This window comes from Camelus dromedarius, chromosome 18 (assembly GCF_036321535.1).
Source record: "Camelus dromedarius isolate mCamDro1 chromosome 18, mCamDro1.pat, whole genome shotgun sequence".
NCBI lineage: Eukaryota > Metazoa > Chordata > Mammalia > Artiodactyla > Camelidae > Camelus > Camelus dromedarius.
In genome coordinates, this window is record NC_087453.1 from 44,906,144 (window position 1) to 44,920,810 (window position 14,667).

Genomic DNA, 14,667 nt, shown 5'->3' on the forward strand with positions numbered 1-14,667 from the left:
ACTTCATAATGAAATCCAGCCAACCTGTAAATGAATCAAAATGAAGACTGGAATGAGACAACTGTAATCAAAAAATGGCAGTGAGCGTTACATCCACTCAATTACAGACATAAATCACAACTGCACAGTCGTAACACAGGTGGATAGGTTAAGTTCTGAAAAGTAACAGTAATTCAAGCAACAATCAAAAGCCAAGGACAGAGGAGACCAAGGGACGTCGTTAATTACAAAAATGCAAGTGCCCGATGTGGAAATTTGTAATAAAAAATGATCTCAACGACTTTTATTAAGATGTTGAAGACATGCCTGCTATATATGACGTAGTATAATATGTACCTTAAGCTTTAAAGGAACCCTTTGGGTACCCACATTTCTTTGGTGCTCAGTAATCTATTCAGTTTTACTTCAGTTCATTTGGAAATAACCAAAAAAAAAAAAAAAAAAAAAGAAAAGAAAAGATGACCGGGTGTCCTGCCAGGAACATACCCTTCCAGGTTAACTCTGTAAGCTGCCGAAAATAGCTAGTAATAAAAATGATTCTTGCTCATGGAAATACAAATGCATCATGCGTGTCCAGGAGACACAACAGATTACTGCTCTGTGAATACTGACCAGCTGTACATCTGCCTGTAAATGCATTCCTGACTGCCTTGCGCAGTGTAAGTTCTTTCGGCTGGCTGTAATGTCCTACTGGTGTTTTTGTAATTAATGAGTTAAAACCCTTGTCATATGTTCATTTCGTATTGTGTGAGAATCACAATTTTACCTTTTCTAAAAATCACCTTTTATCATTCATTTAATGTGGCACATTAGGTTTTGCTGATAGGAAGTTGCCCCTGAAATCTCTCCTGTGTAAACACCTGGTAGGCAGGTGAGCTCATGAGGTCACAGTCTGCCCTCCTGGAGTGTTTGCAGAAACTGTGGACCTGAGTTTGTGCCCCGGGGACTGTCACATGTGTTCACCTTCACATGCCTGTGCTGTTGGGGTTTTGGAAAGGATGCCTGGAGCTGAGCGTGGACCTTGAGGTCCTTCTTGGGGGCTACCTCCTCCCTCAGTGGTCCCGTCTCTCCTCCTACTGTGCCTGGGTCACAACTCCGGGCAGGGGCTGCTGAGATTCCTGTCCAGGAACCGAGTCTAGGAAAACTAGGGCCCCCGGGCAGTTAGAGATATGAGGGTCCTGGAATTTAGACATCTTGAGGAGTTAGGTGGGTTGGCCTGGCCTCTGGAACGTGTTCCCCAGGACAGCCTCACTAATTGCTCAGAGGCTGAGGGCAGAGAACATCCCAGAGCTGCAGGACATGCACATTTCTTAGCCTCTGGAACTGCACTGTCCAGTGTGGGGGCAGCCACTGCCCACGGGGCTGCCGACTACCAGACATGCAGCCAGTGCAACTGCAGAGTGGATTTTTTTTAACTTACTTTTAAATTGAAGTATAGTCAGTTTACAATGTTGTGTTAATTTCTGGTCTATGAAGAACAGATTTTTAAACTTTAACTAACTTAAATTTACATTTGAAAACTGATATTCCTTTTGGTTATTTGAAAACATAGCAGGGTTGGAACTGTTCGGGTATGCAAATACACTTTCTAACCGTACATTTAATAAAATCTGAATACAGAAGAAGAATTTCCGATGACAATTTAGGGTTGAAATATGCTGCGAATATAGAATACACACTAGATTTCAAAGACTTAGTCCAAATTAAAAAAAGGAAAATATTTCATTAATAATTTTTTTCTGTTGATTACATGTGAAATGACATTTTTGAAATAATATATGTATTTAAATGCAGTTAATTTCACCTTTCTTTTTATGTTTTTAAACGTGATGCCGGAAAATCTGGGCACACACACACGGCTGGCATCACTCGGATGGGCCACTCTGGACCACGAATTCTCCCTCTCCTCTCCACTTCCTTCCTCACGTGCCCGGGGCACCAGGTGGTCCTGAATCCTGCTTTCCTGCTTTGGTCTTCTAACCCTGGCAGTTTCTTGCCTCCTTCCTGGGGGTCACACGGCCTCCTTTCCGGAGTCTCCCGCGAGGGGTTTTGAGGTTTGGAGAGGCAAAACCCCGACACTTTACAGGAGCTCCCGACTCTGGCCGCCAGAGGGAGCTGCGTCGCTGCTGCCGTTGCCGAGCAACTCGTGGCCCGGAAGCAGTTCCCCGCCCCGCCCCGCTCTGCCCCGCGGCAGCTGCGCACGCAGAGATTTCCGGCGGGGCGGGCGCGCAGTAGCGGCGAACCGGTTTCGGCAGCGGCGGAGCGATGACCACGCTCCGGGCTTTCACGTGCGACGACCTGTTCCGCTTCAACAACATGTGAGTGAGGCGCGCCCGGGCCGACGCTCGTGGCCGCGCCCCCTGACCCGGGCCGCGCCGCCGCCCGCGCGTCCCCGGGGCCGCGGAGGGGAGGCCGGGCCGGGCAGACGTGCGGGCGCCCCGCCGACCTTGGTCGGGCGCGTAGACGTCGCCCCGCAGGCCTGCACGCGGGCCGGTGCGGGCGCCACTCGGGGGAAGCGGGGCCGTGCGGGAGACCCTCGGGGGAAGCGGGGCCGGTGCGGGAGACCCTCGGGGGAAGCGGGGCCGGTGCGGGAGACTCTCGGGGCTGTCTGGGGCGCCGGCGGGGCGCGGGCAGCCGGGCGCGCCTGGGGGTCCGCGCGGCGCGGCGCACCTGGCGGCGGAGTCCCCGTGTACCTGCGCGGAGCAGCACTGGGACCGCGCCTTCCCCAGGCTCGGCTGGTTTTGTGAGTGCCTTTACAGTTTTTGCGCGCCTCTTCGGGAGGAGTCAGGGCAGGGGACACCAGCTAGGGGACGCCCACTGTGTGCGCTTTCTTTCAATCGAGTTAAGTTAGGGTCTGTGATTTGCAGGTATCTTTCTCTCTCTCTCTCCCTCTTTTCCCTCTCTCTCTCTCTAACGTTTTATTGTGAAATTTCCTTAACACTTAAAAAGTTGGCAGAATTTACGGTGAACACCTGTAGACCCATCAGCTGCACTCTATCGTTAACACTTCGCTGCATTGGCTTCTTACGTTTATGTTCATCCATCCATCCATCCATCTTTCCATCAACCCCAGATCCACTTTAAAGATCCCCGGGGTAGTTATGTGAAAACTAGGGACCGAGTAGTTCAGATTCAGTTGTCAGGAGGATGGACAGAACTTGAGAGGTGGCTAGAAACAAAGAGGGGCTGAGCCTTGAAGGGTGGATAGTGTTGATAATGAGGAAGCAGGTGCGGAGGTGAGTGAGCCGGCAGTGGGGCCGACGCCTGGCGGAGAAGTGTGACTGTAGAGCCGGTTTCTGTAATGAAAAGTCAGAGACCAGGTGAGACTGGGCTTCTGCTGCATTGTTGGGGGTTTAGCCTTGAACCTTGGGAAGGACTTTCCCTGGGGCCTCTCCCAGTCGGAGCTGTGTAACTAACGCGACCTTTTGGAGGCTGGCTGCGCCTGGCCCCACCCGTTTAATCCTCAGCTCTCTGAAGCAGGCCCTCCTCTCGCCAGCATTTCCCCTGTGAGTAAGTGAGGGCCCAGGGTGCTGCCCCAGGCGGTAGAGCTCCGCGAGGGAGGGGGTGAAGCTGGAGTCGGATTTAAGGAGATTGGCTCCTGGGTGGTGGTTCTCAGAGCGGTCCCTGACCGCCAGGGAACATTTGGGAAATGCCCTGAGCCCCGAGCTCTCCACCGCAGAGCTGTGTGGAGCCAGGCGGCTGGGGGCGGCGGACCAGCCAGGTGAGCCGTTGAGGAGGTCTTAGCAGCCGCCCAGCGGTGCTGGCCTGACAAGGCTCGGGTTTGGGAAGCGCAGGCCTGGGAGGGGACAGTGTGCCTTGAGGTTTCAGGAACAAGGGAGGCAAAAGCCTCCTGGAGAATCATTTTTGACTGAAGACCGAAAAAGGGCCAACACTTACATGAAAGCAGGTAGAGTAGAAGAATGAGCACTTATGACAAGAGCAGTTGATGTCAGAGAATCCTGGGGCTTGCTCAGGCCACTTCACAATGCGCCAGCGGGGGCCCCTCTTCCTCCTCCTCTTCTGTCTCTCCCACTGTTTGGGGCGCTTCCCTCAGGAGCTCCGAGAGTCTGATGAGGGTGTTGCAGTGGTAACTGAAGGAAGCAGTGGGTGTACAAACATTGCAGTTAATTTAACACATTTTATTCTTGGAAAAATATTCCGTGCCTACTGTGCACCAGTGCTGAAGACACAGCAGTGAACAAAGCAGGGGAAAAAAACCTTACCTTTATGAAATTGACGTTTTAGAGGAGAAAACAGGTGAGAAAATACAACATGTAGAACTTGGCTTTCAGTGCAAAGACAGACTGAGAGCAGGAGAAGGGAAAGGGCCGTGAGCGGGGACGGGGGTTTGGGTGAGGTGTTCAGGGAAAGGGCCACTGCAGAAAGGCCGGGGGCGGGGCTGAGCACTTGGCTGCTGGGGGCAGGGAACTTCCGGCAGAGGGAAGAGTGCCCACATTCCTGCTTCAGACGGGTAGGGGGGGAGGCCGGTGTGAGTGCGACATTGGAGTCAAAGGGCTAGACGTTGGAGAGACCATTGGAGGACTCGGGCCCCTGCCAAGTGCGCTGAGACCCCCAGGCGGAGGAGCCCGTGGGCATCCCCGCACAGGACTCTCAAATTTAGGTCTGGGCTAAGGATAGGAATTTAGGTGTCAGCACTGCTTAGATGGTGTTCAAACCAGGAGGCTGAGTGACAGCAGTGGTGGAGTGAGTGGGACAGAAAAAAAGAGGCTCCAGGATGGTGCCCCAGGGTACCAGGTGTTCGAGGAAGGAGCCACCATGGCCCAGTGACGAGGGACGAAAACCTGATGGTCGACCTCGGGCTGAGTGAGGACAGCATCTCAGGAGGACGGAGCCGTGAGCTGTTAAGAGCTGTGGTGGCTGCGTGTGCAGCACACCTGTACACTCTTTCAGGGCGGCCAGGTCCCGGGGCCCGAGAAGTGGTGGGATCTGCTCGCCAGCACTCCTGGCCTGGGTACAGAGCAGGCGGGGTGTGGGGTGGACCTTGGTAAAGCTTTCTTCTTACTGTTGCGTTATCTTTGTGAACCGGGAAGCAGCTGAGATGGGAGGGATGGAGCGTTGAGGTGGGGTGAGAGGGTGTCAGGGAGTGGTTCTCCAGGTATGAGCTGGGGCGCCTCAGGATTAGTTTGGGGGTTCTGCAGGGTCGGGGCTGTTTTCATGAGAATACTAAGTGGGGTTTGGTTTTGGTTTGTTTTTGCCTATTTCATTCTCACGAGTACACAGTGGCATTTTCCACACGTACAGTCTTGCAACAGCAAGCATAACACACAGAAATGAGAGCCCAGCTGCTTTATGTTAAATAGCCAGGCATAGAGGCCTGTAAAATTGTTAAAACAGGGCCATTCTTGTCACTGTTCTTTCGTGTTTTTGAAAATAAAAACTTTTTGGAAAAAAGTTAGTTATTAATATGTAGCTTATTTATTACTTTAAAAGAACATTGAAAAAGGGTAAATGTCAGTAGATAAAACCCACGTTAAGCAGAAGTTCTTTGGGGCCTCGATAGCTTTTGACTGTAAAGGAGTTCTGAAATCACAAGGCTTGACGCCTGCTGGGCCTTGTTAAGGCCCCTAGGAATCTTCCGACTGGACGCGCAAGAGGAGGACTCAGAGTCGGAGTGGCCGCTCCAGGACAGGAGGGCCGGGCCGCGCTCTGCGGTGGCAGCAGACGACGGGCTCTCAGATGCACTGCCTCAGGAGTGTGTGCTGGGTCGTGTGTGCTGGCGAGGCGGCGCCAGGGCCAGGTCGCTTCCCCTCCCCCCGGGACAGGATGGATGTGTGCCAACGGGCAGTGGGGCTGGGCGGCAGGAGTGTGGAAGGGGAGTGGGAGCAACAGCCCGCGTGGTGAGGGCGCCCACGAATAGCAGGGACGCGGGGGCGGGGCTTGGCGGGGGGGGGGGTCCCTGTCAGGTGCTCACAGGCTCCTTCTACCCCAGTCTGAGTCACGTGCCTGGCTGGCCCCCTTCCACTCACAGTTTATTGCCGTTTAGAAAATGGTTTTGGTGATGATATATTGACAGTAAAGTAATTCGTGAAGCAGCAGCAGCTAAGTGAAAATGTACAGATTTCTTTATCGTGGCGGCAGTGACAGCTCATTACGGCCATTAGGTAGGTGGATTAAACCGTCGTAGCTCTCAAGTTGGTTTTAAAGTTGTGGCTGTAGCATGTTCCCCCTGTGGACGTTAATGCTCGTTTAGTTGGCTTGTTTAAACTGGTTTTGTGAACAGTGCTAACTGTCAACACTTCTCTTGTTTCTTTTAGTAACTTGGATCCACTTACAGAAACTGTATCCTTTTTAAAGAAAGTTACAGGAGGGCTTAGTTAGAGTAAGGAAAATAGAGAAACAACAAGAAAAAATAGATTTGAGTACTGAAAAACTTTAAAACCTAGAGGTCAGGAAACATAAGCAACAAGGAAAGCAATAAAAAAAAAATATCCTTGGAACAAGCATTGTCCTAAATCTGCCTGTCAAGCTGCTACTATAATGACCTCAGAAATCGAGACCAGCACAGTCCGCTGCCCACCCTGCCCTCAGCGGCGAGCACAGCCGTGAACAGCAGGAAGCAGTGACTCTAGAAGATGAGCGATTTCTGTCTAATGTGCACGAAGTCAGGGGATGACAAGCGGCCCGTGGTGGTTCTGTGAAGTCACTGGACCCACTGCCCGTCCCCGGGTGGCCCTGCCTCCTGTGCATCGCAGCTGTGTCCTGGGAGGAGAATCAACAAATGGGGTGGGGGGATTGTCCTCCCCAGACGTGCAGGCACCTTTGGGAAGCAGGACACAGCCTCTGCATCCGCTCGACCAGCACCTGCCTCGCGCCACACTTACCTGTCTAAAACAGCCTGGGAGTGAGCCAGCTTTAAATTGGGCGTGTTGCTGAAATGAAAAAAGGATTTGGGGTAACAATTAGTATTTATCATGCTCCCCAATAGAAAAATGGGCAAAGCTTTGTGAAATTAGGGTTCTCTGACCCTAACAGACAACCCCCACATTATCAGTGGCTTAAAACACAAAGTTGGATTTCTGGGTTGTACTCCACGCCCACTGCAGGGTAGGAGGGTGATATAATTTAACAAAGAGGGCATGTAGGAGGCTAATGAGCACGTTAGGAGTTCAGTCTCACCAATCAAAAGACACATGCATATTAAGGCCAGAATGAGGCGCCATATTGTGTATGTCAGATTATCAAGGACTTTAAATAGTGATGAAACTCGGTGCTCCCACAAACTGCGAGAGACAGAGTCAGCTGCTCGTCTTTCTGGATAAACGCTGGTAATGTAATACCTGTGATGCATTTTCCTGGAAGCTGAAGATAGTAACATGGAGGCCACTGTGTCAGGGCTGGCGCACTGAGGCACGGAGCCGGACCTGGCCCACCGCCTGCTGTTGTGAGTGAAGCTTCACTGGCCGCAGCCCCGGTGGACAGCTCACATGCCGTCTGTGGCCCGTCCTGGGCTCTCGTGGTTGAGGGGTCACAGCGGGGACCACGTGGCCCACGCTGCCTTGAATGTTCACTGTCTGGGTCGTAGTAGGAAGTGTTACTGTTCGCCCCTGTCAGTGGAGCGCTAGACAGCAGTAAAAACTGACAGTGGGACTGCGTTTCCGAAACAAAGCTAGGTGGAGAAAGCAAAAAAAAATTTTCTCCTGAATTTTCATTTGTATTTTAAAAATGATGACCTATTAAAGATGTCTCCCTGTTTTTGAAAAAGTGAAAGGATTTCTAAGAATTCTGAATGACAAGGGAAGGTATCAGGATGCAGAGCGGCTTACAGGATGTGCTTCCAGTTACACTTAAAAGTTTTCAGCAAAAGCCCCGTCAGCCAGCTGAGGCCGTTTCCGAGTCAGCGGCAGGGCTCCGTGGTCCGTGCGGCACCGGGGGCCCCCGGTAGCGGTGGCTGCGGTGCGCGTCGGTGTCTGGACGGCAGGACCACTTGCTGGCTGGCCGTGTTTAGCGTTCTGTTTGAAGAGACAGAAGGCTGTCCTTCAGAAGAGAGTTTGAACAATTTACTACTGAACAGATTTTCCAGGAACTTAAAAAAAAAAAAAAAAGCTATGGTTGCTGGTGTCCTTTGCGGAGCTGCAGCAGCAAGCGCACAGCACGGAGAGGTGCAGGAGCGGGCGGGCCGGCGAGGGCGCTGGGCCAAGGAGTTGAGGAATGAGCAGGTTCCTCGGGCGCTCGCTCCAGGTCGGGGTTTTTTTGGGGGCATTACTAGAAATGGAGAATTTGAATCAGTGGAGGGGAAAAACTGGGCTTAAGTTGCCTTTGGAAGTACTTATGTTTAAGGTTATTTCATGGTCCTACAGCTGAAGCTAGTATAGGAGCTGCTCATTACTTCCCCAGAGAAGGGACGGGAGAATAGATGCGCTCAGCATCTGCCGCGCCGAGCACCAGGGACGCAGTGAGCGTGACACTCACGTTGTCGGGGGGACAGACGGTGAACAGGAGCATCGGGTGGTGACAAGTGCCGTGCAGAGACCTGGGCCAGCGCACCCAGCGGGGAGACCGGCCAGAGCGTGGGTCCTGGCTCCCTGCTGTCTCCTGAACACTCACGTAGGCACACGGTTACGGAAATCGCAGCTTGGGCTGGGATCGGGGACAGTACGCTTTTTAAAGGAAACCTCCTTCAGCACACTGGACTGTCCGTCACTTCCCTGCTCCTTAACGAGCCCCAGTACGGGATCCCCTTCTACCTGCAGTACCTCGCCCACTGGCCGGAGTACTTCATCGTGGCAGAGGCGCCCGGTGGGGAGCTGATGGGTTACAGTGAGTATCCCACCGCCGGTGCGTTGGGGGAGGCAGGTCAGATGAAAGGACAGGTTTTAACTGATTATTTGAGATCAGCTGCAGAGTTGGAATTATAATCATGATATATTATAATCATGATCATTTTATCCCCTTTTCAGCCATTCGACAACTCGCTGATGCCCTGATGTTTTAGGTGCTGTGCTAGGCCCAGGGCGTACGGCAGTGACTGGGCAGACGGTCTCAGTCTTCTTGGATCTTTTGTTCTGTATTTACTTTAAATTTCTACATGGTTTGTTTGGTACATAACGCAGAGATTGTACCATCCGCATTGAATTAGTAGCCTTACTAACAAAAATTTGAGCATACATACTCTGGTTCTGTGTTCAAAATTAGTTGTGTTTTTAGTATCATTCCTTTAAAAACTTTTTTTTAAAATTCTGATTCTACAATTAGATTTAACATTATATTTACAAGTGAAATTCAAATAAAAGCTCTGATAACCATCAGCTAGATGACTTTATTACGTAGAAGTCAGAACCTTCATTACTTTCCTGTAAGTGAGAATGTGCCCACAGTACTTGTCTGTGTGTCCCTCCCGTGTTGCGTGACTGGTGGTCTCCCGTTGGCAGTCATGGGGAAAGCGGAAGGCTCCGTGGCGCGGGAGGAGTGGCACGGCCACGTCACCGCTCTGTCTGTTGCCCCCGAGTTCCGACGACTCGGTCTGGCTGCGAAGCTTATGGAGCTGTTAGAGGAGATTTCAGAGAGGTAAGAGCCTGCTTTTCAAATCATAATTTATGAGCTCTAACCATTTCATTTTTCTGCTGGTGAACATTTATAAGGTTTTTTTCCTTCAGGCTGAGTATCTATCATGCTTTCCAGTTTTATAGGAATTTCATTTTCAGCTTCTAATGATCCTTACAACAGTTCTGTCACACTGGGTGATATTATTGTCCTTTGAGGAAAATTAAGGCAAAGTGAGTGACGTGTCTTGGGCTCATGAGCTGAGTAATTAGTGGACTCAAAATCTAGCCCTCGGAGGTTTGTCCCTGTGGCACATGGTCCTGTGTTCTCTGTGACGCTGTCCTGGCATCTCAGTGGTTCCTCACAGTGCCCTAGACTGAAAGAGAAGTTTAGTCTTAAGCAGCTGGATCCTGATGGCTTACTAAGTATTTATGGCCTGGCAGGCTGAGATGTCCAAGTAGTTAAATTCATGGAATCAAAGAGTGGAATGGTGGCCAGAAGTTACTAGTCAGTGGGCATGAGCTCCCGGTTAACAAGGGAGATAAGCTCTAGAGCTGGATGCACATCAGACCTACATAGTCGGCACTAATGTACATTTAAAGTTTATTAAAAGAGCGTAGATCTCATAGTAAATGCTCTTGGGACAGTAAGATTGAAAAATGATAAAAATGCATTCTGTTTACAGGAAGTATGTGTAAAAGTTAAAGATACACAAATGTTTAAAATTACTATGCAAGTTCTAACTGAAGGAGGGTGTATTTAAATTAACAAGTCATATTATAGCAGTAATTACCAGAATGAAAAAGGGTCACTGCATGTTAATAAAAGATTTAATCCATCAGGAAAATAATGAAAAGTTTTAGGTACCCAGTGACATAAGGTAAACATGCAACAAATGACAAAACTACAAGAAATCAGTCACCTTAAGGGCAGACATGAACGTGCTTCTTTCTGATCATTAGAACCACCAGGAACCCATTCGAGGCACAGAACAGGGGTCAGCAAACTCGCTCACTGGGCCATGTAGTAAATATGAGGCTTCACAGGCCAGCTGAGGTCCCTGCTGTGTATGTTTACATATGTATATTTTTTATTATAAACAACCCTTCAAAATTGTAAAAAACAAACAAACAAACAAAAAAAATTCTCAGCTTGACAGCAGTACAAAAATAGGCTGCAGGTGACCCTTGCCTTAACTAATTTCAGTCAGTACTCAAAAGTCTTTCCACAAGGAAAGCTATGGCTTCTCTGGCAAATTTTACCAACTATTAATGACTAAATTCACTTTTACACAAACAAATGAGGGAACAGTCCTCAACTTTCTTGTTTTTTTAAGGCTACAAAACTTCACAAGAAATACAAGGAAGGAAAATTTGAGGAAAATCTCATGAGAAATAGATTAAGTAACAGATTAAAAGAAAACATTTGATATCTCAGTAAATGTAGAAAAAGCTTTGATAAAATCCAATGCTCATTCTTGAATTCTCGATTAAAAACTAGGGAAACAGAAAGGAAACAGAAGGGGATAACTGCCTTAACCTGAAAAAAGAATACTCACTAGAAATCTGTGTAAATGTCAGCAGCAATGCATTGAATGCTCCCCTCTGAGACTCGGGCAGGACAGGCATGCCTACGGTCAGCCTCCCCTCAGTGCTTTACTGGAAATCCTCGCCCACACAGGAGAGTGAGAAAAAAGATACAGGGATCAAGAAGAAACCAAACTTACTTTGGATAGATTGATCGTACAAATAGGAAGCCTACAAGAATCTACAAATAACTGTTTAGAATTAACAGAAGTTAAGCAGAGCTGTTGGGTACTATACAAACAGTGACATCTGGAAAAGGATGCTGTCTGCCCTGGCAGCCTGCAGTACGCCCTTAGGGAACGTCTGACAGAAGCTGCGCACGGCCTGTTGGAGGCGTAACAGCTCTGGGTACTAAGTAGAGAAGCCACCTCGGCAGCACACTGGTCGTTAACCCTGAGTCGGTGTGACTGCAGTCCAAGTCTCAAGTCTTTTTCTGAAACTTACAGGGGAATGGAAGGAAGGAGCCAAAAAGGGACAACACATTTTGAACACAACAAAACCAGCGCATCTGACACCCCCCCACCCCCGTATCAAACTAGTGAGCAGATGGCTGGGGTAGCTGTGCAGAGCAGGGGACAGGGCTGCAGAGCAGGGACACGGATGCGGCCACACCTCGGAGGAGGGGCCTGGGATCAGTGGTGAAGGGTGTGCTCTCCGGTGAAGGTGGTGGCAACACTGCACATCCACAGGGAAAATTCTTCCCACACCAGTACCTTCCCGCACACACACCCCTGCAGGTCTGTTAACACCTAGATGCGAAAAGCAAAACTAAAAAGCCCTCTGAAGCGCCTTCAGAGGAGAGTGTCTCCATGACCTCAGGGTAGAAAAGAACTTCTCAGGCCGTAAGAAGTGCTGACTGTACAAGCTCAGGGCAGTGCAGGGACCGTTCATCAAAAGATGCAGACGACAAGCCAGACTGGACACAGCGCTGCGCCGTGCCTCACATGACAGTGAGCACGCAGAACGCTAGAGCGCTTCGGGTTGGGGGGGGGCAGCAAGGGCCACACAGAATGAGAAATCGAAACGGCCGACAGGGAGATTCAGCCTGGTTAGCCATCGGGCGCGCCAGCTCAGATACCCTGAGATGCCGTGGTATCGTCAGGTTTTCAAAAATGAAAGTCAGCTGCGCCCAGCCTCCCGCCGTGGGAAGGGGTCTTACCCTCCTGTGGGGGTGCCAGGTGGCACACGCAGGTGGGAGACAGGCGTTACCCGATCAAGCTGAAGATGTCCCTGTGAGCCAGCGGTGACACTCCTGCTGTAGACCTTGGGCACTGTACTGTGAGACGCAACGAGATATTCGTAGCAGCGCAACTGGTTTATCAGTAGGCCCACGGACAGCCCCTCCGTCCACACGGTGGACCGTGAGCCAGGAGGAGGACCACGCAGCTCCGGCTGCCCGGGGCAGGTCACTGGAGAGGAGTCCGCCTTGGTTTACAGGGCGCTCCCACAGAGGACCCAGCAGGACAGGTAGGCGACCTACAGCAAAAAGCCAGGTGCTGACAATCATACAAGTTAGGATGTGGGGACCTCAGGGTCAGGGGGGCTGGCACTGACCAGGGGGACCTAAGGGCTTCAGGGCTGTGACCAGCGTCCTGGAGCTACATGGCCATAGCAGTGCTTTCTTCAGAATCGTTAAATTGTGCATATGAGTGGAGCTATGTATGACTAATTGGTAATCACTATGATACCAAATACACAGTAATTTTGTAAACCCAGGTTGCAGAATTGTGGTTTAAATAAAATGCTTTAATGTTTATCTTTTAAGTAAGCCCGTCGTAGGTTTTGAAATGTTAACATGCAGAGTCATCTTCCTGTGCTGCAGAGTGGACACTGCGATGTCATCAGACGCAGGGTCCTGTTCGGCCCCCGACGAGCAGTCAAAGCAGGTATCGTTTTAAAATAAGTGTTTTCTAGGAGTCATCCTGTTCCTTCTTTTTCCCTTTGCAATTACAGGAAAGGCGGGTTTTTTGTCGATCTCTTTGTGAGAGTGTCTAACCAGGTCGCAGTCAGCATGTACAAGCAGCTGGGCTACAGTGTGTACAGGACGGTCATCGAGTACTACTCGGCCAGCAACGGGGAGCCCGACGAGGACGCCTACGGTGAGCCGGCCTCCGGGCGGCGCCCGCTCGCTGTAGCGCACCAGGCGGGGCCGTGTTTGTGGGACTCAGTACCTAAGCCCCCCCCGGCCTGCCTTTACCAGCCCACCCTGACTAGCTAGCAGGCGGTCACCTGCCGCCAGCTGTGTTGCTCTGCTGCGGGCATCTGTTAGCTGCCTCCCAGCGGGCTGTGGTTTGTCTGGTACTCGTGACTGGGAGTCCCTCAGGAATACATCTGTCGGCGTCTGCTGGCAGCCGGGGTGGGGGACAAACCTCTTACGGGAACTTCACTGTATACTTTAAATCTGATATAAAATACCCTGCTGTCGGGGTACTTACACCAGACTTTGTGTCCTGACAGACATGAGGAAGGCACTTTCCAGGGACACCGAGAAGAAGTCCATCATACCGCTGCCTCACCCGGTGAGGCCGGAAGACATCGAATAGCCACAGGCAGTGGTTCCCAGGCCGAGGCGCTCCTGGTAGTTTACGGACAATAGGCTTTTCATTAGTTGACCGTGGAGCGCTATTAGGAGAAAAGGGAATCGTTCGGATTGTAAAGACTTCAAGAAAGTACAGGCTATAAGCTTATTTTAAATCTCATTTCCAATTAGCACTATCATACCTTCTAAAGCTGTTCATTGTAATAAAAGTCAACCAAAAAGGCAGCTTGGTCAGAAGGAACGTTCCACTGCCATGGTTCGTAAGAGCAGATTCATGATATGCTAGGGGAAAGCCTGCTCCAGCCTCCTAAATTCTGTGCCTGAGAACCACTGCTGCATTTGTATTTTTTATTTTGTATTGAACTGTTCATTGAAGCTTTAAAAGCATATATGAAATGTCTAAACCCAAGATGTATAATAAAATGCACTGTTGACTCTGAATGTTTTGTGAAAGTGTGCTGGTCATTTATAAAACTAACCAAGATTGAGGAAGGTCATCATTTAGGATCTGTTGTTTCGCCTCAATTTTAGTTTACATACGAAGCGTTCTCAGGGTGCGTCCCTGAACGGCCCCTGCCCAGCACACCCAAGCGTCCTCCTCACTGCACAGGGCATGCTTCCCACACGCTTGCTTCCACTCCGCCCGTCTCAGATCCTTGTCTCATCTCACAGTACTCTGCTTAAATCCTGCCTTTCAAAACATAGGAAGATGCTAAGGTTTATTTAAAGGGGGAAAAAAACCCCGAATTCCTAAAGAAAGGCCATGTCACCAGAGCGCAGGCTCACATGGGTTCCACGCACACTTCTCATCACCTGTAGTCTGGTCTGAAAATAGCCCGCGAGGAAAAGCAGCAGCTAAAGAAGCCCGCAGAGACGGTGGTTAAAACCTTCTCCTTTTGAAAGGACTTCCTTCGGTGGAGTGGCGGGCGAGGGAAAAGCGAGCGCTTTACTTTTCCTTCCACGCGTTTTCACACGGGCACGCCGCGTGCCTGAGAGCGGGGCCGGGTGGGGGGGGCACACTGAGACCCTGACTGCTGGTCC

General features: G+C 50.4%; 1 protein-coding gene across 1 annotated transcript; it reads left to right on the plus strand.

Moving 5' to 3' along the window:
* The first annotated feature begins 2,188 nt into the window (after nucleotides 1-2,188).
* NAA20 (N-alpha-acetyltransferase 20, NatB catalytic subunit) lies at nucleotides 2,189-14,067 on the plus strand. The gene is made up of 6 exons (XM_031434321.2): nucleotides 2,189-2,318; nucleotides 6,276-6,300; nucleotides 8,688-8,778; nucleotides 9,390-9,525; nucleotides 13,041-13,186; nucleotides 13,545-14,067. Exons 1-6 carry the CDS (start codon nucleotides 2,266-2,268, stop codon nucleotides 13,628-13,630), a joined length of 537 nt encoding a protein of 178 aa, XP_031290181.1. The 5' UTR covers nucleotides 2,189-2,265; the 3' UTR covers nucleotides 13,631-14,067.
* The last annotated feature ends 600 nt before the right edge of the window (nucleotides 14,068-14,667 follow it).

Excerpts from the sequence above, each read along its gene's own strand:
- NAA20 (XM_031434321.2), top strand. The coding sequence starts at position 2,266 with ATGACCACGCTCCGGGCTTTCACGTGCGACGACCTGTTCCGCTTCAAC. Across the intron at positions 2,319-6,275 it reads CTGTTCCGCTTCAACAACAT|TAACTTGGATCCACTTACAG; the intron begins GTGAGTGAGGCG and ends TGTTTCTTTTAG. Across the intron at positions 13,187-13,544 it reads GCCCGACGAGGACGCCTACG|ACATGAGGAAGGCACTTTCC; the intron begins GTGAGCCGGCCT and ends GTGTCCTGACAG.